This window comes from Heliangelus exortis, chromosome 9 (genome assembly GCF_036169615.1).
Source record: "Heliangelus exortis chromosome 9, bHelExo1.hap1, whole genome shotgun sequence".
NCBI lineage: Eukaryota > Metazoa > Chordata > Aves > Apodiformes > Trochilidae > Heliangelus > Heliangelus exortis.
The window spans coordinates 16,301,424-16,327,581 of NC_092430.1; the positions used below are offsets into that span (position 1 = coordinate 16,301,424).

Genomic DNA, 26,158 nt, shown 5'->3' on the forward strand with positions numbered 1-26,158 from the left:
ATAAGGCCGTCGGGGAGAGGGTGGGTCAGCCCGGGGAGACCCGCAGGAGGGAGGGGAGGTGGTCCGGGCTGCAGGATCAGCCTCCTCCTCTCCAGCCGAGCAAGGAGAAACATCCTCCAGAAAAAAAACAGGTCCATTCAGATCCAACATCCTTTGGATCCCAAGCAATCCCTCAGCCAGAGTATTTCCTGACAATAAAAGATGGGGACGTCACTGATACTCACTTCAAGGGGACAAGTCATGGCTGGCTCTCACCCCTCGGCACCACTACTGGTGGCACCACTTCCCTCGAGGCCGGGGGAGAGGAGGGGTTTGAGGTTGGGCGCTTTGCATCGCCTGTCCAGGGACAGGGAAATCTACGCTACGCTACAGGGGAACAGCTGGGCACTGGCGTCAGAAGGGGACACCCTCTCATCTGGAGAGGGCTCGCTTTTGCCAGTTCTCGCAGGTCACTGGTCCCAGTGCTTCCCAGTGCAGCGCTGGAGATGTCGCAGCTCCATCTGCTGGCTCCATGGCCAGGACTGCAGAGACTGTGGAGGAGAGGAGGGGCTGGGGAAGGGGAAGCAGGACAGAGCACTTCAGAAATTAAATCCACGTGGCTCCCGAATCACACGGGGTTTTCTAGTTAATTTTATTTTCTTAACCAATAGGCTGCAGGTTACTGAAATATATATGAAAATACAGGAGAATCTTACACCAGCAAAAAAACCAAAGCCACAGTGAGCAGCATAAAAGGCCCTGCAGGACAAACCAGGGAGGATATCTCCACAGACAGGACCTGACTGTGCAAACTGCACCAGTAACAGTGGGATACTTTTTGTGACCCCAGCTCCCATTACTTGGTGAAATAGAACAGGACAAAGAGGAGCACTGCCAAAACACAGAGCAAACAGATAACGAAGCAGCAGCATTTCCAGAGGAAGTGGCTGAAGAATGAGAAGTGGTGGGCTGGGGTTGTACAGTCCCCTCTGCTCTGGCATTTCAGGGTGTGATGGGTCCTGGCCTTATCTGCACACAATGCTGGGATCAACCTCTCCTTGCTGCAGAAGCCTTCACAGCAGGTGCTCTCATGTGGCCCCATCACCTGTCTGTCCACCACCATTTCCAGGAGGTCAGAGGACGGGATGGGTATGTGGTAGAAGTACTTGAGGATGTTTAGCACCAGGTTGTGCAGAAGTTTCTCTATGGTCTCCTGGCTGAATGTGGGCTCCTCCAGCTGGGGGCTGGGGCACTGCCTGCACTTGATGCATTCAGCATGGGACAGGGCTGATGGATTAATTTCACTCATGCAAGCTGTACACAAAACTGGCCTCCCCCTGACAACACAACACCAGAACAGGAAGTTCAACACAGACATGAGCTCCGGGCTGGCACCAGCATTAAAGATTTTAGTAGCAGGTTACCTGCAAGGACCATCCAGTCCCCCCCTCCCAGACCATCCTGGCACCCACACTGTCTCATCACAGCTCAGCAGAAAGCCAGTGTCAAGCCCAGGGAAGTCAAAACAAAAAGAAGAAAACCAGAAGGAAGGTGTGGGTGGAGGCTGCAAGGCAAGTGAGATGTCTTGAGGAGCCAAAAGGTGTGTAACCCACAGCTCTTCATCTTGCATAATCTTTATGGGGGCTGACGGCCAAGGTTTCCACTTGCTGCCACCTGGGCAAGGTTTCTGGTTGATGCCCAGGGTCCTGGTGAAATTTCCTCCAAAACAAGGACAAGGTGACTTTTCTCAAGCCCCACACATGAACACCTGACCCTGCTGAAGCTGTGCTCTCATGATGCTGCTCTGTCTGTAGACAGGTTGGAAAAGCAACCCCCTGCCAGGCTGGCCAGGACAAACTGGCAGGTTTTGTGCACAGTGTAGGGATAAAGGAAGCAAAACCCATGGAAAGCTGATGAAGGCCCAGGGAGCCTTATCTCAATAGCTGCCATGAAGCACAGGCTGTTTTTAAAAACTTTCAGCCAACTTGAGCAGAAAGAGGCCTGACGTGCAGCTCAATGGAGGTCTGGTGGCACCTCTGGTGCTGGGACAGGCTCCTGCCTCCAAAACCCAGCTGTGATGGAAACCAGGCCCCCATTTTGTCATGGCAACACAACTCAAAACACAACTCACTATGCACAGAGCCTTCCCAGTCACCTCTGAGAAGGAGCCCGGTACCGGTCCCTCTATTAAAGCCTTTGACTTGCTCATACTAAAGGGACTTTCCCAGAACTACCCACAGAGCTGAAACTTCGACGTCTTGTTCCACTTCACATACACCTCCCAGTGCTGCCTGAGCTTACCAACACCTGCCTGCAAACAAAAGTTGCTCCTGAATGTCCCCCAAGCAGCCCAGCCTCCCCAGGGACAAGCCCTGTCCCAGCCCCAATATGACCCTGCTGGACTGGAGAGTCACTACCCTGGACAAACCCTGCCATTCCTCTCCATCCTGGCCTGCTGGCCATGGCTTCTCCACCAGATGCATAGAGGAGGCAAACACAAGGCATGGCCTGGGTTGTAATTTCCCTGGTGCTTTCATACAGCCTGAAATTATTTTTTACATTAGATCAGCTCCCACCCCAGGGTGAGCCATCCAGGCAGGAGGAGGAAGGCTTCATTGTCCCCTTTACTTCTGGGATGGAGAGGGATGCTGAGCAATGGGGCGGAACTGAAGGAAGGAGGTGGCTGTGAAGATGCTATCAGGTGACACCCCAAACGGGTTTGGGATCCTTGTTCATCTAGCAGGATGAAGAGGCAAAGAGAGAGCTCAGCCCTTCCAACACAGCTCTGTTCCAGTGCCATGGGTGGTTGGTTTGGTCTTGGGGGTGGCTTGCCCTCTGAGCCCCCAAAATCTGGTCTGCTAGCATCCTCCTTGAGCAGCACATCCCACCAAAGGGAGGAAGAGAGAGAAGGAGAAACCCTGGCATCAACTCAAAGCAAAACTAGAGAAAGCAAAATGAGGGCGGTGGGAGGAAACGTAGATGTTTTGCAAGCCTACAACAGGCTCAGCAACAGGCAGGATGAGGTCTTGGTGGGATGGGATGAAGGATCTGTTATGGGCCTGGACCCCTCAGGACACACCAGCGCTGCGCAAGCTGGACATGGTTAGGGATACAGGCAACCTGCCCAGAAGCTCACCCCTCCTATTAACCAACCCTAGTGCCCGCCAGACCACCCCAGTCTGTCCCTCCAGGCCTGACATCTGCTTTCCCAGTGAGACAAGGCCGTGGCAATACCCTCACACAGCAATGTCTGACAGACAAGTCACACCCACTGATCAACCCATTAACCCAAGGGAAAACACACACCCCACACTGCAGCACCTCCAGCCCAGCCTGTCCAAACCTGAAACACACCTCTGAGTCTTCCCAGTGACCAGGACAGTCCTCACTTGTAAGTGCACTTAGTGCCACCTGACCTGACCACCTCTTCTCCCCTGGCAAACACAATGTTCCATTTTGCAGGAATGGTGCTTTGCTGCTTCATGGCATGGTTCTCCTCGAAGACACTGCTGCAAGCAGCAGGAGAGGACTTCCTCTCCATCTCCATCTCCATCTCCATCTGCCTGCCCAGTTTTCTTGAGACCTGGCTTCTGAGCTGAGGTTTTTTTAGGGGATGTTTGCCAACATGTTGTTCCCAATAACCTCTAATCAAGGCTGGGGTTCTTAAGGAACCAGGTGGTCCCTCAAGCATTGCTGTGGAGGGTTTTGCATGCTGAGTATGTTGAAGTCATGCAAACAGCTTCCTGCAGATGCAAAGAGGGACTGGCCACTGCCCTCTGAGGTCTTCCCAGCAATGTCTGGCCACTCCCCATCAGCAAGACCCCAGTGGCTCTTCTCTTTGGAGGTCCCAGCTGGTGTGTGGTCCCAGGGAGCTGACAAAAAAATTTGGCACTGATGCTGGTGGCAGCCCCTCCTCGGGGGAGCACTGGGTGTCCGTGGTCAGAAGCAGCTCCTCTGCTAGACCAGAGCATTCAAGAAATGTTTTGGCTCCCACAGCCACTCCCTCGGCTGCACCCAGGTCCTGCCATGGGAGGAGCTACAGCCCATGGATGGGGGGCTGGCGCTGGCCAGGGGGCTGGGGACTGTGTATCGCAGGGGTCTGCCCGTCCTCAGAGCTAAAGAGTGTGAGTAAATACCTGGCATTCAGCAGCTGTGTAAATCTGTGGTGTGCATGTTGATCTGCATGTGCTGTGTCCACACTGGGGTGTTCGTGAGCATTTGTGGATGCCTACACAAAAGGGTGTGTGGTCAGGCTGGGGAGACTTGCTCTTGAGTAGTATAGGAAAAAAAAATTGGACCCCATCAGTGTGGTTGCTGTGCACTTGTGAACACAAAGAATGGAGGAAGGGGTTGTCAGGAGCAGCTCTCTCACCAGTCATGGTGCCAGTAGAAATCAGATGTGCAGACCCAAACAAACACCCTGTCCCCTCTGGCCTTTCAGGAGTCATTCCCAGTCATTCCCTCACACCATGAGAGCAAGGAAAAGTCATGTGCAGGGGCTATTTCATTTTATAGGGCATTGTTCTGATGCTTACACTGCTTTAACCCTAAGTTCTTCCAAAAAAGGGTGTTAGGGACCAGATTTGGGTCCTGTTCTTTTTCTGTGCATGGCCAGTGGCTCTGTCACATAGGTTTTAGCCCCAGCAATTATGACTACTGCAGGGACTGAGGTCAAAAAACAAAACCAAGTGACAAGTCTACCTAACCACCCTGCAGCAAACTTCCTCTCCACAGTCTAAACCAAAGGCCACTGAAATTTGCCACCCACACCGCTCCAGAGCCAGCAAAGCAGCTGCAGCAGAAAGGAGATAGCCCATCCTTACTACTCACCTTGCACATCTCCAGGCCCCAGCCTTTCTCCCTGCAAGGGGCTGGATTGCAGCCAGGCAGCTGTGGGGCTGGAAGAGCACAGGCACTGCTGTGGGCTAGGTGCTCTCTAACCCAAAAAGGGAGAGAGAGATGCTTTGGCTACACCTCTGACCCCACTGGATGGCTTGGAAGCCTCTGGTCAGCTGCAGACCACTGCCCACAGAGAGGGGAAGGGACCCAGCCCTGACCACTCCTGGAGAAGCCATGGCTTCAGCTGGGGCATCTCACACTTCCACTGCTCAAGAGGCTGGGCAGAAAAAATGAAACAGGGCCCACCCTCCTGACAATTTCGTGTCTGACAGAAAGGCCAAAAGCAAAACTGCTGACTGAGCTCCAGCTTCTTGCCCACTGCAGCTGCCTCCTACCTTGGCTTTCTGAATGAGCTGAGCCCAGCGGGCCACAGCAGATCTCTGCCAGGGATACTGCTTGTGAAAAGCCCCAAAACACTGAGCCATGCATTGGTGTGAGTGACTATTGTAGGAATTATGGCACTCCCTGTGGTGGCTACCAGGAGCCTTCAGCAGCACTGGGACTGAGGGTGACCACCACATCCACTGTCCTACCCTGAGGAAGAGTGAAATCCATTCCAGAAGGATGTTCATCTGGGTGTTTCTCATGGACTTTCTAGTCCCCACAAGGAACAAACTGAGGTGCTTGGCATGCCTCAACCCTTTTCCACAGTGCTGGTTCCTGCTACACTATGCTGGTTTTACTTGGTGGTAAGGGAAAAAAACAAAACTGCTGACAGTGCAACCAAAGTATGAGATGCAAGTGACTCTCCGCTGTTTCTGCTGACTTTCATGGTCTCTTGGCAGGTCTCTGCTGCCCTCAAAGCCACTCTGATGGGGTTTCTCCCCTCTCAAGCAGCAGTCATTTCTTTCCATTCTGGTTTCTGGCAGGTGGCACAGCCCTGGCATCACTTTCAAGAGGGAAATCAGAATTTTGGAGCCAGAAAGCTGCACTGAGGACCATGCTGGGAGCTTTGCCTTGGCTGATGGCCGCCCAGGTCCCAGCATTGGCTGCTGGGGTCATTCCTGGTGGAACCAGTGCCCTGAAGCCAGCTTGGTAATGGGGGGTGGGAAGGCTCGGTTTGCAGCTGCTGCACCCAGGGACCAGCCCCAAATGGGGCGAGAGGAAGAAGAGCGGCTTCTTTAAATTATTAAGAGCATCTTTGTGGAAAAGCAGCTTGCGTATCACGGGGAGAGGCCCAGGAACCACAACAGACGCTGCCGCCTCACGCACTGCTGGGAGCTGCCGTGTGCTGCCCACGCTGCCCTTGCCATCACCAGACAGCAAACTCCCTGGACCTGAGCCCTCTATTCAACCCCCCCCAGGGCCAGATCTGCCTCCCACCTGTGAAGGGTGGGATGCAGGGGTAGATTTACCCTCTTGCAGAGGAAGGAAGGGCACAGAGGGAGGAGGAAAACCATCTGCCTGCTTTCCAGAGGTGTGTTTAAAGAGCAGTACTCAAAGCAGACTCAGCCTGTGGCTCAAGCAAGTAGCATTTCCCAGGATCTGTTCCAGCATTTACTCCCAGAGTTGTGCTTTGCTGGTTGGGTCACTCCCAGGAAAGAGAAGCAGCTTGACCATTGCAGAGACCCCCCCAGTGGAGGTGGAAAACCAAAGCACGACATAAAATGCCCTTGGCACAGACCTGTTGGCACTGCTGCTCTGCTCCAGCTCATCGTCCCTGCCCTAAGCCAAGACGTGGCACATGGAGTCCAGCAGAGCCCTTCCTCATCCCATGGTTCTCAGCCCACGGCCACAATCCCACCATGGCCAGGACTGTCCAGTGTCAACTCCAGCAGCAGTGCCTCTGTCCCTCCAGCCCTTGCATGCTGGATTTTTCCCAACTGCAAACTGAAGTGAGTGCAAGGGGCTGGGGCAGCAAGTCCCTTGCCTGTCCCTGCCTGCACACCCCTGGCCAGGAGGGACCCCAGCCCTCAGCAAGGCTGTGACTGCAGCTGCTGAGTCCTCTCCTCCTGGTGTTTCTTCCCACACTCCGGGGTGACAGGTTTTTTCTCTGGAAAGACAATGGTGGCATATTCTGTCTGGTCAGCCAGACGAATCTCGGGGGGGATGTGGGGGCATGGGTTGCACTGAAATTCCAGCACACCGTAGTCCACAGTGGACACAGACACAACGGGTGGCTTATCTTCATTCTGCAAGGAAACCACATTGGGGAGATTCATCATCTTGTGCCCACCATCCCCAGTGCAAGCCCCCTTTTTTCAGCAAGCACTGAAACCAGCTGTGAAGCAACCCAGGAGGGTGAGTGATAAAAAGCAGAAAGATGCAGGGACCTGGGATAGCACTTGCCTGGAGAAACAAGACCATGAGGCTTAGGGTTAGAGTTGAGCCCATATGGGTCTCAGCTCCATGCCTGCTGGCCACTGAAGGTAGGGTCATGCTAGGAGCCCTTTCACACCTCTCTATCAGTCTCTGAGCTGGCACAAGGTGTATGAGGAGACCCTGGGGTTGAGTTTGCTCAGCCCAGTAAAAAGAGAGCAAAGTGGGACCTACTCATTGACTTCAGCTATTTAATGGGGTTGGAGAGAAGATGTAGTCAGACTCCTCCCAACAGTGGTCATGAAAAGGAGGAAGGAAACAGGGACTGTCTGCAACAAGGGAAATTTAAATTTTATACATTGGGTGGAGAACATTTTCTCCAATTTCTGCAGCAACTGTCAAAGATCACCCCACTTTGAGCAAGGATCCTATCTCAGGAAATTTCTTGATTGTGATAGGGCTATGCTGCATGTGCAGAAAAGCTGTTGTAGCTGTGCAAAAAAGATCAAGCAGCATCAAAGAGAGGAGAAGTGAGAAGCACATGAAGGGCTGATAAAGGGACGCCCTGCACCCTCTGCACCCCAACAAAGCCACAATGCTCCCCTGCAGCACAGCACAGGTAGTCAGAGAGAGAAAACTCACCACTGGCACATTTTCACTTGGTGGTTTCTTCACACCTGCAAAGTAACACGTTTGGTTAGAAGATGATTTTGTGCCAAGACAACATGAGCATCTTAGGGTGGACCAAAGCCCCACATTCAGAGAGAGCACTGAACACTGCAAGGAAGTGGTGGATTCACCATCACTGGATGTATTTAAAGGGCATGTAGATGTGCTCAGGCACATGGTTTAGTGGTAGCCTTGGCAGTGCTGGGTCAAATGTTGGACTTGATGATCTTCAAGGTCTTTTCTAACCATGGGGACAGGTCACAGCTTAGTTTAGCACATTGAATCTGCCTGTGTACCCTAGGGAGCTGCAAGCACCTGGCTGCCCCTGGGTTCAAGCTGGGTTTGTTGGACAAGCATCACCCTGTCAGGTCCCCTGGTAGACCCCAGACCTTTGGTGCAGCACAGCCCCCAAGGGGGTTCATACCTCCTCTCCTGTACATGACGATCAAGTAGCCAAAGACAAGAAGCACAACTGCCCCAGCCAGCAGCAGGATGCTCAGAAGTATGGTTTTGATATGGTCCAGGGGCTTGCCTTCCTCCATGTCAGGCTCATCAGTGGCATTTGTCTTCTCAGGTGCTGCTGTAATAGCCATCAAAAAAGGGGGAACAAAACAGCAAGTCAGGAGTGTAAAGTGGCCTCTATAGTCCCTGGGAAAGTCAACAGTTGAACACAAGGGCTGTGCCCAGAAAGGGCTCAGTTCTAGACAGGCTGCCACAGCCCCAACTTCCCCCCCCAGAGCTCCTGAATTTGGGATGACATGGGGGATGCTTGACCATATCCCATTCCTTCCCACTGCAAGCGATGAGGACGATGCCACACTGCTGAGAGCTGGGGTACAGGAGGCCAGGGCACTGCACAGGACATCCTGCCACATGACCCCATGTCCAACAGAGCCCCATGGAGGACACAGCTTCCCCAAGACTCCCTGCTGATTCCATATTCTGAAGCCAACACAGCTTCAGCTCATTTTGAGAGAAAACATTATGAAAGACAGTGACTTTTGCAGTGTTTTTCCTTTTTATAAAAGGAAACCTTCAGCCTCTGTGCTGTCAAGCAAGGACATGGCAAGATCTTGATGCAAGATCTCAGTCTCCTATTTCATGGAGCTATGAGACGCTGTCCCAGAGCATGGTTTTGCAGCAACAGTATCTACACCAACACCAGCCGTTCAAGGTGGGACTGAGCCCTGGTTGTCAACCCAAACACAAACTTTGTCCCCAGAGGATATGTTCAGGGTCAAAGGCAGCTACCTATACTGGTCTCCTGCCTCCATCCATGTATAAGGACTCACTGATCCTAACAGCATCACTGAGAACGCAGCCCCAGAAGGTTGCAGACCTCCTGCCTCAGGACCAGATCCAGAACAGTGCAGATGGGACAGGAGAGCCTGAGCCCTGGGCCTCAACCAGGTAGAAAAGGAAGAAGAGAAAGAGCAGAGCTGTGGTCTCCTGACCCATACCAGATCCTCCCCCAGCAGGCCTTGTGCCCTGCAGCTCTAGTGTGTCTTAGGGGTGACACTGATGACCTTCCCCATCAGCTCAGCCCCCAGGCTGACCTGTGACAATGAGGTGGGACCGGTTGCTCTCCATCACTTTATTATATTCAAAGAAGTTGATCAGCCCGCAGTAGTAGGAGCCTGAGTCATTTTGCTGAAGATTCAGGATATTGATCTTGAAAGCAGGAGTGTGGTTGGTGAGCAGATACTTCCCAGTCATCATAGGGGGGGTTTTCCAGCTGATCTCAGCAATTTTTTGAGAATGGGTGTGGTTGGTCTCCTTGTACCAATTGAGGCTGTACTCTGAACTGGAGTCACTCTCCGTGGAGATATTGCAAAAGAAGGTGGCTGAGCCTCCTGCAGGGAGAGTTAATGTAGCTGGGAAGAAGGTCACTGTTTGGGAGAGAGGAAACAAGGAACAGATATGGTTACAGTGGTCCTAGGTCACAGACACAGCTGTAGCCCTTGTGAAGGAACCAGAAATGCAAAGAGGGTGGGACCCACTGTCACCTCTGCTAGCATCTCATCCTATGGAGAGATCGTGGGCTCCTGTGCCCCAAATCCATAGGCTCCACACATTCCTCAGCTGTTTCACCCTCAGCTCCTGAAGGTCCCTAAGGGGATTTGCAGAAACCTGCTGTGAGCCCATCCCCAAACCATGGTTAGCACTCAGCTCACCCAAACCCTAAGGGGTTTGCCAGTGATGCTGACAGCATGTGCTTGGACAGTCTGCAGCATCCTGCAGACCACAGGGAGGTACATCAGCCCAGGTCTCACCCCTTCTGAGTGTCTGCCTCAGGGGCAGTAACTATAATATAAGGTATTTTCAGCAGAGAATTCTGCTCTGGGCTACCTAAAACTAACCCAGAATACCTGCACCAGTGAAAATAGATTTGGGGGATTGTTTTATTTTTAAATCTCTATGGTATTTTAATGTCTGAGTCATCCTTCCTCCAGCTTTTGTTGCCTCCAAAAGTGAGTGGAGGGACCAGGTCAGAGGCCAGGATAGCACCCTGCAGTGCAGCCCATCATGTGCCTGGCTGCTGGTCGGTGTGCTCTGGCTCTGTCCACTGCACCTCTCAACCCCAAGGGAAGCAGAAAGCACCTGCCATCCCTAGCCTGGAGACATCTGACAAGGCTGAGTGACCCAGAGCTCACAAAACCATCTCATTCCAGCTGCCTGTCCCCTCATAGACATGGGCAGGAACCCCCTGCAGAGGTGTCCCAGCTGGGCTTGCCAGGCTGCTCCCAGCAAAAAGGGCAGTCAGCCACAGCTGGAGCCTCTCTGGTTGTTAGCAGCAGCCCTGCTGCTTCACCCCATTTCCCTGCCTGTGATCTCAGTGCAGTCATCCCCCCCAACCCCAGCAGCTGGGCCATCCCAGCTCAGCCTGCCCCATTCAGCAGGATGAGACATCTTCTACATTAACTTTTGTTCAGAGTAATTAAAAACAGGAAGGAACATTCTTCACATAAGTTATCTGACCAAAGCAATTCAAACATCCAATACTTTGAAAGCTCCCTGCAGTTAAGAAATTTATCTTCTCTTTTCAGAAATTGCCACCATCAGCAGCCCCACTGCTTTCAGACACAGTTAGAAAGGCCACAGACACAGTTAGAAAGTCCCTCCTGTCCCTCCAAAACTGGCCTGAGGCCACAGGACCATGACCTCAGCATCACCAACCAGAAAAGGAACCAGAACGATTCCTTGAATAAATACAGGGTTAGATGGAAAACTGGGATGCAAAAAGAGGGATAAGACCAAACAGAAGGAGGAAAAGAGGGAAGAGTTCTAGACCCTACAGGCAGCACTGGCTGTGGCAGTGCCTGCTCCAATAGATGTAATTTTTGCAGTGTTCTGGGTTTCTTGTATTTATCAGGAAATATTCAGTAGGTTCGGGATGTTGCTTCCTACCCAGTGCCACTGCCAGCAGTTAATGAAGCACTCAGAATACTTCTGAAAGCAGAGGTTGAATTTGCATGTTTCCCCGCATCTTCCCAGCAGCAGAGGTAACATCTACTCAGCCCTCTACCCACCCAGGGGCAGAAAATGCCTGAAGTCACCATAAAAAAGACCTGGTCTGGGAGAACATGAGGAACACTTTCATTAGGGCTCTCACTTGCTCTGCCTGAACTTACCCTCCCCTCCCCTTCTCCCCCAGATTTCACCATGAGCAAAAAACACAGGCAGGATTCTGGCTGCCGTGGGGTCAAGTCCAAAAAAAGGAAGCACAGCTCAAAGCCATTAAAGCCGCAGCAGGTAACACCAGATCCTGCATGGCACCAACAAACCCAGAGGATCAATACCAAACCCTGACCGTGTCCAGAGCGCACACAACAGAGCCCTATGGCCCTGGTGCCAGCACTGCCAATGGGGACCTGTCCCCTTCTCCATCTTTTAACCCTGTTTCTCTCCCAACCATCCCCATTTCCTTTTTTTCAGCCACGCATACCCAAAAGCTTTGGGTTTTCTGCCTTTTTTACGCCAGAGCTATTTTTAACTACAAAGCTCCCAGCCCTTAGACATTTTCCACCAGATGCAGATGACACGGGCTGTGTTGGCAAGCATCGCTCTCCAGTACCTACCCTGGCGGCAGCCTGCGAGCATGGGGCCACAGCAGAGCAGGAGGGCACAGAGACTGGTCAAGGCCACCTCCACTCTGCCCCACATCATCTTCAAGGCACCTGGAGCCACAGCAAGCCAATTGGTCCCCTGACTGGACAGGGGTGCCATGCCATGCCGTGCTGTGCCTCCCCCGGCTCTCTCCGTGCTTCTTTCCTCTCAGCAGTGGTTTGATCTCCTGTGAGCGCAGCAGGGGCTGGGGTGGAAGAGAAACGTACCCATCTCTTACCCAGAGGGAAGCCCGGGCTGCCTCCCACCCCCTGTTTCCTCCCAGCGGGGGCAGGGATCAGCTGAACCGGGCCTAGCCTCTTCCCCTCCCCGTGAGCTCCCACACAGGCACCCAACTGCCGAGTACCGCGATGGGCACCTCTGAGCCTGCAATCTTTTTGGTGAAAGCTCCCAGGAATGGAGAAGGCAGGGACCACAGGGCACAGTCCTCAGCTCCAAGCCATAAGTGAAAGTTGGGGTCCCAGGCACCCATGAATGTGCCCAGTGGGTGCCCATGGCAGTGGGGTGTTGGGGGAAAGGTGGCACTGGGCAGCCAGGCAGGGTCTGAGCATCCAAGACGCACCTATGGGCAGGCTGCTCCCTTCAGGAAAGGATGGAAGAGGAGAAAGAAGGAGAATGAGAAAGAAGGAAAAGGAGAAGATGGAGAAGGAGGAGACAGAATAAGGAGGAGAAGGAAGAGAAGCAGGAGGATAAGCAGAAGGAGGAGAAGGAGGGTTTGCCGCCTCAGGTGTGTTTCTCCACAGACAGATTTGCAGAGAGCAGGGGCAGGTGCCTGGGGACAGTTTTGGGGTGATCTTTACAGCAGTCTTCTCTAATTTCTCTGCCAAAAATATTCACCACTTGCTGTGCTGACTAATACTTGCATAGGAAATAACCAGTGGTGAAAGCGTGCTGGCAACTGGCTCCTCTGCTTCTCTCGAACACAGCCTCAGCACCCCACAGTTTTGGAAAGTGTCAAGGGGAAAATTAATAACTGGGGTGAATGATACAATTTTCATGATGATTTAATCATTTTCCAGGCTTTCAGAAATGAGCTGCAGGGCTGGGGTTTGCTTATGTCTCACTTTCAGACATGGCCCCAGCAGGAGAGCAGGCTGGGGAAGCCACCCCTAATTTGGGATGGCCAAAGAGGGGGTTCTGGGCTGGGGCAGGGTGGTCTCACATTGGGTCAAAGGCTCGGTCTAGACTGTTCCAGTTCCCCTTTCCCAGATTCCTCCTGGCATCACATCTTATGAGCTTTTGGCCCTCAATGGGCCGTAGAGCAAACCTGGGGGGCTGTCTCTTCCTTGCCACCTTCCCATACTGCCTGGCTGGAGGCCACATCATTGCCTGGCAGGTACTCTCCACCATGTGCAATGGTGCTGGTGGGCTTCAAGACGGGCATCACCTCTTCCTTTGCAATTTTCTGCATTGCCATTAAAAACCAAAACCAAACTAAACTAAGCTGAACTCCAGAAAAGATGGAAGTTCACACTAAGGAGGTTTTTCCACCTCAAGGCTTAATGTCCCCAGATGGTGATGGTGACACCAGGCACCTGGGCCAGACATGGCCCTTTTTTGGCACTTGCAACATGTTTTGGTTTCCAGAAGTGGAAGATGTGACAGGTATCACCAGCAAGACTGAGACTCACTGAGACAGGAATCAGCAAGAAAAACTGGCTTATCCTCCCCCTGCTAGGCACAGCAGCAGATGGTTCTGATTAAAATCATAGCACAAAATGCTCAAACTTTCCAATGCATGCTCAAAATGGGGTGTTAGTTGGTACCCAGGGCAGGGAGGCTGTCACATCCATGAGAAAACGACAGTGACAAGATGCAGACCCCACAGCAATGTTTTTAGATGCTTAGGTTCCTCCAGAAACCCATGCACCAGCAGGGTCAGGACTGGGACTGGCACCAACACTGGAGCCCTTCCAGGCTGCTTTGGGTGCAGGATGAGGCCAGGTGTATGGCCAGGAAACTCCAGGGAGCTCAGAGCAGACACGTCAGGGGAGGCCAAGCTGGCAGTGTGTTGGTGGAAAACTTGCTCTGCCTCAAAAGCAAGAACAGACTTTTCTTTTTTCTTTTCCCCTTTTTTGAAGGGAGAAAAAAAAAGGCTTAAAACTATAAAAGAAAAAATCTATCTCACTGCTAGGAAGCTGCTGCAGGTGAAAGTGAGCAGCCCAGCACATGCCCCAGGTGCCGGAATTGTGGAGGAGCCTGGCTCCAGCCCTACAGCAGCCCCCAAGCTTCAGGGGGCACCCTGCACCCTGCCTGCACCCTGCCAGACCAACACAGCTCCCACTGGCTCTTGCACCAACTTCTCCAGGAAAACAGACTGGCTCCAGCTGTGCTGTGGCTTTCTCTCATGCTGGTACATGCCCTGCAGCCCAATGGAGTGGATGGCACACCTTGGGGTGAGCTGAGAGGAGCCTGGAAAAGTTCCTTTGATGTTTCAAAAAATAAGGTATTTTCCTCTGAGCTGGAATACAGTGAACTGCATGAGGCAGTCCTATTTGACCACCAAAAAGCAAAAGAAGAGCTAAAAAGGAAGGAGAAAAAGAAGTGAGAAAACAGTTTGTTCTTCAAAACGAAGAAGCAGGAACTTCAGCAAGAATGTGTCACACCACTTAATTGAAGCAAAGATGTCCTTTTTTTCCCCAACACGAAGTTGGCCCAATATGTTGGCAAGGGTCCCCCCAGCACGGGTGAGACCTGGACCTCAATCTCCTATAGCCATCACTGTTGGGGCACACAACTCTCACCTTGAGCAGTCACCTCAAAGGGTCAATGGTAAGTCCCAAAATGACTTAAAAGCATCTGGGGTATTTAAGCACTGAAAATTTGGAAGGTGAAGAAGAAAGTAATGACCAAATACCTAGGGGGGAGCCAAATGAAGCCCAGAGCTGAATGGCATAGAATCCCAGACACGGGCAACTCAAATTATTCAAAATACGTCTCAAAAAAAAATTTCTTTTGTGAATTCAAAATTTCACAAAAAGAGAACCCCACAGGTTCCCAAAGATCCTTCCCTTGCTGGTTTAACCGAAAACACATTGGTGGTTCTGACCCAGACAGAGGACGATGTGGCTGTGGCAAGAAGCGGAAACAGTTAACAGCGTTGCAAATAAACACAGAGAGCATCGGGGTCTTTCAGACACTTATCAGAAATTAGGAAGGCGCCTGCAAATGATTTGCATGAGCAACACCACCTGACCCTGCAGGCAAAGGCAGCGGCTCTGGGGGGTGAGTAAGCAGTGAGTAAGTGAAGGGATGGAATGGAGGCACAAAACTGTTCCTTTAGCAAGCGGAAACCTGCAGGGCCTGGGCAGGGCAGTGGTAACTGCAACATGAAAGTGCCATATGGGTATGGCATGGGGCCACCACCACCTTCAGCATGTCAGGGGGGTGCTACTCCTGCTGGCAGGCAGAGCTGATCCCCAGCTCAGGGGTACTAAAGACTCCAGTGAGCAATGCTGCTGAAGGCCATGAAAATCAGGAGCTGCTGCTGTTTCACAAGGTTTCAGCAACCCTCCCGTGCTCAGAGCCTGTTAGGGAAGGACCTGGAGCCTGGTGGGATATGTCCGTGGATCCCAAGATAAACTGCAGCAGAGGCATCTCTTGCCTCCTGGTGTAACCTCCCACACTCCTGCACCCAAGGGGGAACCCTAGGCAGCACTGGGCCCAAAAAGGCCCTGTCCTGGGTCCTTCCCAGCCCTGCAAGATGCAATGGCCCCTCTAATGCCATGTCCCCAGCAGCAGCATGCTTTACCCCAGCACCTTCTGCACCTTCAAACTGTTTCCATTTGAAGCAGAGTGAAGTGCCTGGGGACCTTTCTCGGCAGTGTCACCAACTGTACATAGGAAGTGTGATGGCAGAGGCATCAAGATAACAGCAGAGGAAGCAAAATGTCATCTCAGGAGGGAGCTGCATCATATGCAAGCCACTGTTTGCCACCCTTCCACGGGACAGAGAGCCACTGCCAGCAGGGAAAAGAGCACAGAAGGACATCAGGGAGTTCCTGAATTTCAGCAGTTATTCTATGACCCCTGATGTCTGATGAACCCTCCGCGTCCCAGCAGGTGAATGGGGGAAGAGACCCATGGATTGAAACAAAACCAAATTTAATAAAACAATAACAGCTACTCCAAATCCCCATACTAGTAGGTAAAGCACTAGTATACATACTAGTATGCAAAGTTATACTCAGCCCATGCAGTGGTGGTGAGCTGTGTGCTCCCAGCAGTGACTGCCAGATGTCCAGCACTGCCAGCACCACAGCTCCAGCGAGAGCGCGATGGTCACAGCAAACGGGAGAGCAGACCTGGGGGGCAGAACCACAGATGAGGCCCTCCAGGACTGAGAGGATAAGCCCCGTGCTTAGCAAACTTCCCAATTTATAGTGAGAGTGCCACTTATGGTGGGGAATACTTCTGCTGGGCAGCTTGGGTCAGCTGCCCTGGGTTTGCTCGTTCTTGCCCCAGCATCTGGCTAGCTCAGAACTGCTAAAGATCTTTATGACTACAGAAACCCACATCTCACAGCTGGCCACAAGCTAAAACAAAGTGTTTTATCACCTTTGTTCTCTCAGAATAGGGTGCTACAGTCTTCTCAAAAATTGAAGCTTTCCTGAACAGAAAATTGATCCTACAGTTCTACCCAACGAAAACAGGAGAGGGAGCGACAATTTTCTGCCTTCCTGGAAGATTTAAGAAGGTCCTGGAGAAAAGGAGCAAGCCTGGGTTGGGATGCTGACGGCTGGGGGTGCTGATGCAGATGTTTGGGGTGCTGATGCAGATGTTTGGGCTCGCGGAAGTGTCTCTGGGCAAGGGGTCCCTCTCATTTGCTTCCACGGCCACTCCATCCCACAGAGCTATGGGACCTCCTCCTCCCACCCTTTCCCGCACGGATCCGGACACCTCAGCTGTCCCCACGGCCACGGGTGCCAGAGGCGGAGCGGGGCGCCGTGACGTAGGGTGGGGCGCCGTGACGCAGAGGAGGCGGAAGTGGCTGCGGGTTGCCCGGGGCGACCAACGCCGGGGCGGCCGGCCGGGGTTGCGGCCATGGGCGAGCTGGGCCCCGAGGATGGGTCCGGGAACACCTACAGCCTGCGGCCCGGCTTCCATCGCCGGTGAGGGTGTGGGACTGGGGCACTGCGGGGCGGCCTGGGGGCTCTGAGGGGTTTGGATGAGGAACTGCTGAGGAGGGGCTGCCAGGGGCTGGTGTGGGGCTGTGGGAGGTGGGGGGGAAGTGTGGGGAATGCGGGAGCCTCCGGGGTTTGGGCACTGAGTGTGACGTGAGATGGGGGGGGAGCACGGGTGGGGGACAGCGCTGAAGAAGCAACCCCTGATGGGGCTGGTTTCACGCTGTGTTTGTGGTTCTGGCAGGGCTGGTTAAACATTACTGTCCATGCTGGGGTTTTTTTCCCCATGGTTTTCCATTCGTCATTTTTCTGCAATGTGTGAAAGCTAAATTTTCCCAGGTGGGGTTATGTATGTTTCTACTCCCTGTGTGAACTTTCTGGTCCTTCTTTTGATGGTTTTGGTTTTCTTTTTATTTTGTTTTGTTTTGGTTTTTTCCCTGATAGATTTAAATCATCTACAGTAAAAGAATGCATCCATGCCATACTGAAGGAGAAGCTGGCCAATGTACAGTACGTCCCAGAAGAAATGCCTCAGCTTACACAGTCATTATCAGAGACAATAAAAGACAGACTGAAAGGTAAGGAGCTTTGCTAGGGAAGTCGTTGAATTTCTTACTGTGTCCTCTCCCTTTGACAAGATCCCTCTTTCCTCCTTTATTCTTGAAATCTTTTTCTTCCCTGTTGACTGACTCGAGTCTGCTGTTACAAAACATTCTGGTCTAAATACACATGTTCCTTGCCTGCAGAACTAGAAACCTAATTCAAGCAGACAAGATTTACTTTCATATAGACTGGCTGGTGTGGGATGTCAGCCTTTGAGGGGCTGCAGGGGGAAAGAAGTTCCATTAGAGAGAAAGAAGAGATGCTTCATTGCTTTTTGCTTCAATAAACAGAACCATTCCTGCTTTTTTTCTGCTGCAAGTTACATCAAAATGAAATAGCAGGAAGATCAGAACAAGGCCCCTTGAGAGCAGCAGAGGGGGAGATAGTTAGGGTTAGGAGCACAGTCAGCCCAGTAAGGCTTTGCAGCACTGCAGAAAGGTTATGGCAGTGCTACACAGGGTTCCCTCCAACCTTTCTGAGTGCAAGAAGTAAACTTCAGGCTCCAGCAGGTGTTTCCTGTGTTCAGTGCTGGAACAAGTACATAGATGTGAGTCGACACGGGCACCTTTTTCTCACCTTCTTCCTGAAGACAGACTGTTGCTTCCATCTGCTGGGCTGGCCTATCACAGTGACACAGACACACTGTCACCCTCAGCAGGAACTGTGGATTTACACTTCTTCCAAAGTTATGCACCTGCTTTAAAACCAGCCGCATCTTCAGTCCCAGCACCTGTTGATGACAAGTTAATATGCACCGGGCTTGGCTTCAGTGATCTGTAAACACTTTTGCCTGAAGCAAGACTGGCCCAATATGGCCCTGGTACTGACTGGCATCCCTGAAAAGCATCACCATGTCAGATGTCACCAGGCCCAGCACATGGTGTTCAATCCTCCAGTAGAAACAGAGCACTGGAGTCTTCCCAGGACACTCCTTTGTTGCAGACAAGCATTAGGATCTATATTTTATTTTAAACATGCTTGTTCTGATTTGGCTTCTGGAGCATTGCCATGATCTGATTCAATCTGGCTTGTGCCCCAGGGGTATTTCTTTACTATTGTGTCAACTGCATATCTTTGCAGGCACATAAAGTAGACTCTTGAATGCTTTTATGTAGCCTTTTATCCCAGCTCAAAAGCAAAAGTAACAGGTGTGTGGCAGAAGAATCCCTACAATACCTTTGCATCAGAACAGTTTTAAAATAAGCAAATATTTTTTCAAATTGGATTTTTCCCCCATCAGTCTTAATTACATTCTTTCCATGTTCTTGAAATTTGCCAAAGTATAATGCTGACATAATGTGGCTGCTCAGGGGTGTTTTCTGCCTTTGCTACATCTTTTGACATGTGCCAAATACCCTGTTCTCTGTCCATTATACTCTGTATGTAGGAAAAAGAAGCTGCAAGGCAGTCTGTCCACTTTTCCTATTGAATGGACTTGTATGGGACACTTGCATTGTAACAGAAATCTTTAGCTTTCTGGGTCTTGTTTTGGGCTCAGGTTAAACAAGTTCTTGCTCTCACTATTATTTTTTTCTTTCTCTCCAGAGGAGGGTTTTGACAGGTACAAAATGGTGGTGCAGGTTGTTATTGGAGAGCAGAGAGGAGAAGGAGTGAAGTAAGTTTTGCATCTTCTAATTGTATTTCTGTCATTTTTGTTAAGGTTGTGTTTGGTTTGGGTTTGTTTTTGTTTGTTTGGTTTTTTTTCCCTTGGAAGCTGCTTCCAGCTTTCCTAGGTACCAGGATCTCTCTGCAGATGATCAAAGTGTAAAGCACTTTCTTTTCTCTGCAAGTGGCAAGTGAGGGCTTGGACTGTGGCTGATTGAATTATCCTGTGATAAATGGCTGCATGGTGGTTCTTAGCAAGCTGCAATGCTGAAAAGCATTTGTGGGGAGTGTTGCTGAAAACCGTTTTATGTTGTGTTCATGATGAACAACATCACACCCACTCAGCCCGGCCCATTCTCAAGGCCCTGCTGGAACACAAGAGCCATGGTAACTCGCTTCTGTCTAAAGCCAGATTTCTATAAGTACTATGTTAGCATTTAATCTCCCCACGAAGGGATTTTTCAGAAGTTTAAATTTCTGTAATCCCCATGCATTACTGTCATGGGAATAGGGCCCAGTCTGTGGGTGCTCAGCACTTGCAGTCCATCTCCAGATGCCTGCAATCAGACAACAGAATTCCTCTGGGCAGTTTTGCCTTTGAGAAAGCAAAGAGAACGTGACAGTGCTTTATCTGCTGGGTTTATCTTTATTATTGTGCCTGGTACTCCAGCAGAAGATAAGTGCAGCAGAGCTGTAATCAGATCTGCTGCCTCAGTGTTTTGGAGGTCGGGAAGGTCTGTACCTGCTGCTCAGACTTTTGTCAGGAATATCTGTCTGCAGGCAGCCTGCTCCAGAGCACAGTACCAGAAGGAGTGGTTCAATGAGTTGGTCTGATTTGAAAGGTGAATCCCAGCAACACAGACTGACAGAGCAGTCAGGGAAATTCTCTGGTTTGCAATGGCCAGGAGACAAAAGAAGCATGATCACTAACATCTTAATGCAAACTACTGGGTAACTAGGGTATTCCAGAAGCAAAGTGAAATACTGAACTGAAAAAAACAAAACAAAACAAACCCCCACAAAACCACCACAAATAGAATGACCCTGAAGTCTAGGGGAAAAAAAGGAGGAATCCAATGATCTTATAACAGTAAGTCATATGTGTTGGGACTAGGAACAACATGCTGTGCCACAAACAGATCTCATCAGCCAAGACTGACTGGGGCAGGCAGGGAGCTGGGCGTTTGCAGCTGAGATAGGTGAGTGTCAGTGACATTGGACAAGGCAGCAGCAAGGTCTTCTCTGCAATATCCTGTTATGGTCCTGTTGCTTGTCTTCAAGGAAAGGCCTGGACTGAAGCAGGTGTAGAAAAAGGTCATCAGTATGGTCAGGGAACAGCATATTGATATGAAAGCACTAGAAGAGCTTAGCTCATGGTCTAGTAACACAACGTTTGCCAAGGAATACGATAGCTCCCTATAAATAAGTTGGGAGTATGTACCATGAGGGTGCAGGAGGTGAGTGACAAGAACAAGTAAGTTCAAGTAGCCTCTGACACACATAGGCCAGAAGCAAAAGATTCTTAAGTACCATAGCAGTGAGGTTTCAAGCCCTGCTGCACAGTGGAGGTGGTGGGGTTTGACAGCTGATGAGTTTGAAGTTGGAGCTTGCGCCACATACAGGGGTGGGGTTAGAGCAGGTGGTGGAATTCAGCAGCAGGGATCTAGGCTCAGGATTCAGGAGAATGCTTCCTGTTTGCTTTATCTCAAAAAAGCTCAGTTTGCTTTTTGAGGAGAGTGTCTATGAACACTTAGGTCCTCACAGGTGAACTCTGTGGGTGATGGCTCCACTCTGTCTCCTTTCTCTAGCATGGCTGCACGATGTTTCTGGGATGCTGACACTGACAGCTATGCTCACGATGTGTACATGAATGTAAGTATTGGCTGATTTACATGGGAAAGTGTAAAGCTACAGGAGGCAGAGTGACCTTAAATACTGAACAGAGAAGAAAACAACCACGAGTTCACAAAACAGTCTTAGATATGATATCCAACAGTAAAATGTATTTCCGAAGTCAAAAGTCATTATAATTCCACCATTTCACAGGTGGGGAGAGGAAACATGAGATAAACAAAGTTCTTACATGCTTTACTGAACTGCTGTCACAGAGTATGGCTGGAATGTAGGACTGAGCAAAAATCAAGGGTTTTGTTGTTGTTTTTTTATTATTTTATTTTGGACTGACACCTATATACCGGTGGTTGTATGGATGGAGTAAGCTGAGGCACTTCTGGCATTGAGACACACTGGCCTGGGTTAAACCATAAGCAGGTGAATAAGAAACTAAATAAAAGGCTCAAAATGACAATATATTGCAATATGAAGTTATGCTATGGTCTAAATGTTTGGCTAGCAAAGAGCTTGCCTTCACTAACATGGAACCTGTCTGGATTTTGCAGGACAGCCTCTTTTGTGTGGTAGCTGCATTTGGCTGCTTCTACTACTGAAGATGTCAAACATCACAGAGAGGCACAGAGGTGGGGCAGAACACTGTAGGGTACTTTTTAACATGCACACAAGCATCATGTTCTTCCTCTAGTACCTAACAAAATAACAGCTCTACAAAGCATGTCCTACACCTGTTCTACACACTACAACATTCCTTCTTCCTGGTGGATATTGTTATAACTGTAAGCACAGTATTATTATGTCCTCTACTTAAAACACCCTTTGTTTTTACATAGTGTTTTGGTTTTATCCTAAAAAAGTGTCTTGCCAGTAGCTGTTGTTTCTAAGGCAAACTCAACTTTTGTCTCAAAAAGGTCCTGCTGCTTTTATTTTTGTTAATTTTCTGAAATGAATGAAATATTTATAAGAAATGGAACATAATAAATCTATGTATTTAAATATTTCCTCTCCTGTGGCTTGACCCCTGCTATTTGCATGTCCTTTTCCCCCACTCTACAACATGCAGTAGCCTTGATTGCCTGTCTGTGCTTCTCAGATGAACGTTTTCTGAGGATTCTCAGTAAATTAACCCATAAAGCTGACCTCATATTCTGGTTATCCAGATTTGTTCTTGTGGATCTTAGCTGCGTCACATGCGATGGTATTAACTGATAGGAAGACAAGGTATTTAGGACATTAGGTCAGGCCAGCAGCCTGCACACCCCAGGACTGCTGAAACTCCTCCCTCCTACTGTAACTGCTCACTGGTTTGGTGCAATTTGGCACCTGTTGGTGCTATGAGCAATCCCTGCTCGTTGCCCTCTTCAGCACCTCAGTGTTTTCCAGTCTTTGCCTCTGTCATTGTTTTGGGCTACAAGGGTGGATTTTTGAAGAATGAATTTGTTAGGACTCCAGATTTAGAAAAGAGCAGCAGAAAAGGAGTATTTAAAGCCTCTCCTCTTCCCGAAAGTTAGAGGACCGGGTTGGTTCCTAAGAGATGGGGTGCTACAAGAGTGCCTCTCTGCCATCCTGTCAGATGGGATGAGTTGCTCTGTGGTGAAGCCTGTTCTCTCTGTGCTGACCGAGGAGCAACCAAAGCTGAACAGCGGCTTCAGTGTTTTTAAAGTGCTGGAGTTGGGCGTGCTCAATCCTGACTCCTGCCCGCAGGGACTGGTGGAGCAGAACGCCCTCTGCCCCGCAGCTCTTGGAAAGCAGGGAAGTAACAGATAACGATGCAGCTTCTTGGGTCACTCTTGGCTATGGAACTGCAGACCACACGTCCATGTTTCTCTGCTATGTTTGTTTGGAAGTGGCTTACTCTGGTTTCCCTTTGATGGGAAATGGAGGGCGATTTCTCCAGCTGCGTAGTCGACAGCACCTGTGGCTGCTCCAGCTTTTGGGAGCTGCCGAGGATGCAGAAGATGGCGCGGTGCCCTGCAGTTTGTGCGACATTTGGGGACCCCACACACATAAAGCCACTTGCCAGATGATGATATATGCCCTCGTTTTAACACTTTGATCAAGTCGCGGTTATCAAACGCCAATTCTTCCCCTTGTGCTCGCTCTGATCTTGGAGGTTTTTAGCAGCTGCTCCCACAGGCGTTGTACGGAGCAGGTTCGAGACTGATCGCTCAGCTCCGGACCGCCTTGGCCGCGGTCTGGGCCGGGAAACGGTGCCGGGCTTTCCCTGAGGAAAGACCCACAGCGGCCGAAGGACAGCGGGACGGGGTTCCTGCACCACCGCCCATGCAGAGTGTGAAGGGCTGGGGTGAACCCGCCCTGTCCCGGAGCAGCCGGTTCCGCTCCGCTGGGCTTGTCGTCCTCACCCGCTACGAGACCGATCCCGGGCAGGGTACGAACCATTGCGAGCCGGAACGGAGGTTCCGGGCGCGGTTTCCCGGGGCGCGGCCGGCCCCTTCCTGCCGCCCCGGCCCGACACGCAGCGGCTCCGCCCGCCGCCCCGTTGGCGTTGGCGGGAGCGGGGCGGGGCCGGGGCGGGAGAGGCTCCAGCTGCGGGGACGGGACGGGCGGAGAAGGCGGGAGCGGCCGGCGGCGTGCTGGTACGGGGGTGTCGGGGGAACAGGGGACACCGGGGGGGCTGGTACCGGGGAGCACTGGGGTGTCTGTGGGAGCTGTCACTGAGGGGAGGGGGGCACTGGGGGGGGCTGTCACTGGGGTTTGGGGGCGGCACTGAGGGGGATGTGGGGATGAGGCTGTGGAGTGGCTCTGGGGTTTCTCTCTGGAGGTGCTGTGTGGGGAAGGACTCAGCAGGGGACAGGACACTCGCTGTGGGGCCGGAGCGGGGGTGACCATCACAGGGACTGGGGGCAGGTGTGGGGGTTCGGTGAGGGGGGCACCTCACACCACCCCTGCGGGGCCAGGCAGGGTGGCCGTGGCACAGGGTTTCTGTGAGGTGCTGGCAGCACTAAGGGACGTGAGGCACTCGGCTTCGGGCAAGGGGGCAGTGTCTGCTGGGAAAGGGGTGTGATCCGCTGCTTCCCCTGCTGAGGGCTTGGGGAGAGGCTGAGGCTCGGGCATGATGCTCGGGGAATGGCAGGGCCGGCTGAGGTGGGGGCAGCAGATGGTTTGGGAAACTTTTGCAGTGCACCCTCAGGGCTTGGAGCATGGGGGCTTTCAGGGGGCAAGGCCCCACTTAAGGGACTCAGCCAAGGCCTGAGGAGAGAGGAGAACAATGAAGAGGTGACCCTGGGTGCAGAGAGGGAAGGTGTGACCTGACTGCTGTGCAGGCACACATCCTCTCTAACCCGCTTTTTGTGTCCACCAAAGTCCTGACCACGCTGATTAATGGTTGTGTAATTAAAGTGTGTGGGAATTCTGAGAGCTGTCATACTTCTCAGTAGCCCTTGCTTGCTGTGGGAGGTGCAGGATGCTGCAGGTGGCCTTCCCTCCTCTGGCCCTACGCTGTGCAGTTGCAGCACCAGGTACCCCAGTCACAGGCAAAGACTGGCATGGTCAAAAGCAGGGACTGGTGAGGGTTCCTGGGCCTGAGGGCAACCAGTGTATTTGTTTCTGAAATTCAGGTGGCAAACGTGTGCTTTATTTCCTGAAGAAATTTCCTGTGTATACAAAATCACTAAAATTCTTGACTTGGAAGTTTCTCAGTCAGAGAGCTGGGTTGTAATTATCTATCTTGAAATTACTGCAGAACGGGCCACAAACAATAGTTGTTGCAGCAAGGATTTGGTATTAATGTATAAACCTATTAAAGGAAGTTGCCTCCTGAAGTGTCCACCAGGGCTTTTGTTAAGCCGTAAAAACAAAACACCACAGAAGGTGACATACAAGTCAGGACAGAATGACTGCCTGTCCTTGTACTACATTGTCCCTTGGCAGGCTCTGAATGCTCTCCGAAATTCTGCATAAACCCTATCCTTGCTGCTTTGCTAAGTAGAGACTTGTCACATGCCAGGACACTCTGTGCCTCAGGGCTGTGGTGTACCCAGAAGGGCTGTGAATTCATGGAGAAGGTCTTGCCAGCAGTTTCTCTTTTTTTTGTGTCTTATTTCATAGCTGCACTGCCTAGGTGATCACGCTGCACTGTTCTCAGTTGTGGTGATGTTAGAGGAAATTATCCTGAGCCATTTGGGACTTACTGGTGAAAAGCATCATCTTTTCATCAATTACAAGACACGGGTACCAGATCTTCAGCATGCTTGGGCTCTGCTGGAGGAAATGTTATCAGCCTGCATGTAGCAGTAGGGGATGCGAGGCTTGGGGATCTGTTTTAGCTGGGAGAGCCAAGGTCTGGGTCTGGATGCTGCTGGACCCGTGTGTGGCACTGGCTGAACTGGAATCCCCTTCATGTGTTCATGTGGCTATTATTATGCTGAAGGATAACTGCTTTTGCTCAACCTGAGAAGCTGAAGCAGCCTGTGTGCTAAATGTAGACAGGACTCTGCTTGCCACATCCTGCAGTAGCCTTTTTAAGGGGCTTCAGGGCTTAGACCATCTTGACAGAGCAAGTGCTGACTGTGGGGAGAGCAGCCATGCTGGAGAGTCACAGTCTTCTCTGGAGGTGAGCTGGATGGGTTGCAGCCATTAGTACTCAGTTTTCAAGCAGATGCTCTCAGTCTGGAAATTGGGGCAGAGTTCGGCCCTGATGAGCTTGGGCTGGAAATGAAGTTGCCTTGGAGATCTGGCAAGACTCTTAAGCATGGATTGAAGAGAGATCCTGATCTCTCACAGTAATTACGTGCAGGTTAACCCTCATCCTCTGATCAGGCTTTCAGCAGCTTCTCAAGCAGAATGTGATGACTTTTCCATCAGTAACCTCTTCTGAGTCTTTCCGTGTGCAGCAGGTCTCTACAGGGATACTAACCAGTAAGGTTAATTGTAAACTGTGGGTTGGAGGTAAGGAAAAAGAATCTCTCCTCACTGTGACTGAGGAATTTGGGTAGTTTTGGTACTTAACAGTCGGGCAGGGTAATTATCTGAAGTGACAGGATTTATTCCTCATCCCTGAGGCTCTCACTTCAGCACTGTCCATG

The 26,158-nt window shown here is 51.2% G+C and overlaps 3 protein-coding genes across 6 annotated transcripts in view; 2 read left to right on the forward strand and 1 right to left on the reverse strand.

Moving 5' to 3' along the window:
• Nucleotides 1-281: 281 nt before the first annotated feature.
• PDCD1 (programmed cell death 1) lies at nt 282-12,129 on the reverse strand. Of its 3 annotated transcripts, none has more exons than XM_071752346.1 (5): nt 11,886-12,113; nt 9,363-9,695; nt 8,231-8,386; nt 7,780-7,814; nt 282-549 (listed from the first exon to the last, which is right to left on the reverse strand). In XM_071752346.1, the coding sequence occupies exons 1-5, from the start codon at nt 12,031-12,033 to the stop codon at nt 412-414; spliced, it is 810 nt and encodes a 269-aa protein (XP_071608447.1). In that variant the 5' UTR covers nt 12,034-12,113; the 3' UTR covers nt 282-411. The 3 variants fall into 3 exon arrangements, with proteins under 3 accessions (XP_071608447.1, XP_071608448.1, XP_071608449.1); XM_071752347.1 differs by lacking the exon at nt 282-549 and adding an exon at nt 4,983-7,010 and having other exon boundaries at nt 11,886-12,129; XM_071752348.1 differs by lacking the exons at nt 282-549; nt 8,231-8,386 and adding an exon at nt 4,983-7,010.
• A 4,751-nt stretch (nt 12,130-16,880) lies between these two features.
• On the forward strand, nt 16,881-22,111 carry DYNLT2B (dynein light chain Tctex-type 2B). Of its 2 annotated transcripts, none has more exons than XM_071752350.1 (5): nt 16,881-17,042; nt 17,499-17,632; nt 19,203-19,272; nt 21,017-21,134; nt 21,662-22,111. In XM_071752350.1, the coding sequence occupies exons 1-5, from the start codon at nt 16,975-16,977 to the stop codon at nt 21,707-21,709; spliced, it is 438 nt and encodes a 145-aa protein (XP_071608451.1). In that variant the 5' UTR covers nt 16,881-16,974; the 3' UTR covers nt 21,710-22,111. The 2 variants fall into 2 exon arrangements, with proteins under 2 accessions (XP_071608451.1, XP_071608452.1); XM_071752351.1 differs by having other exon boundaries at nt 16,887-17,042; nt 21,071-21,134.
• A 1,441-nt stretch (nt 22,112-23,552) lies between these two features.
• The window catches only part of PCYT1A (phosphate cytidylyltransferase 1A, choline), a 28,481-nt gene continuing 25,875 nt past the window's right edge, over nt 23,553-26,158 (forward strand). The window contains exon 1 of the mRNA XM_071752355.1: nt 23,553-23,710. The gene's annotated coding sequence lies outside the window, so the exon portion shown is untranslated. The remainder of the gene's footprint in view (nt 23,711-26,158) is intronic.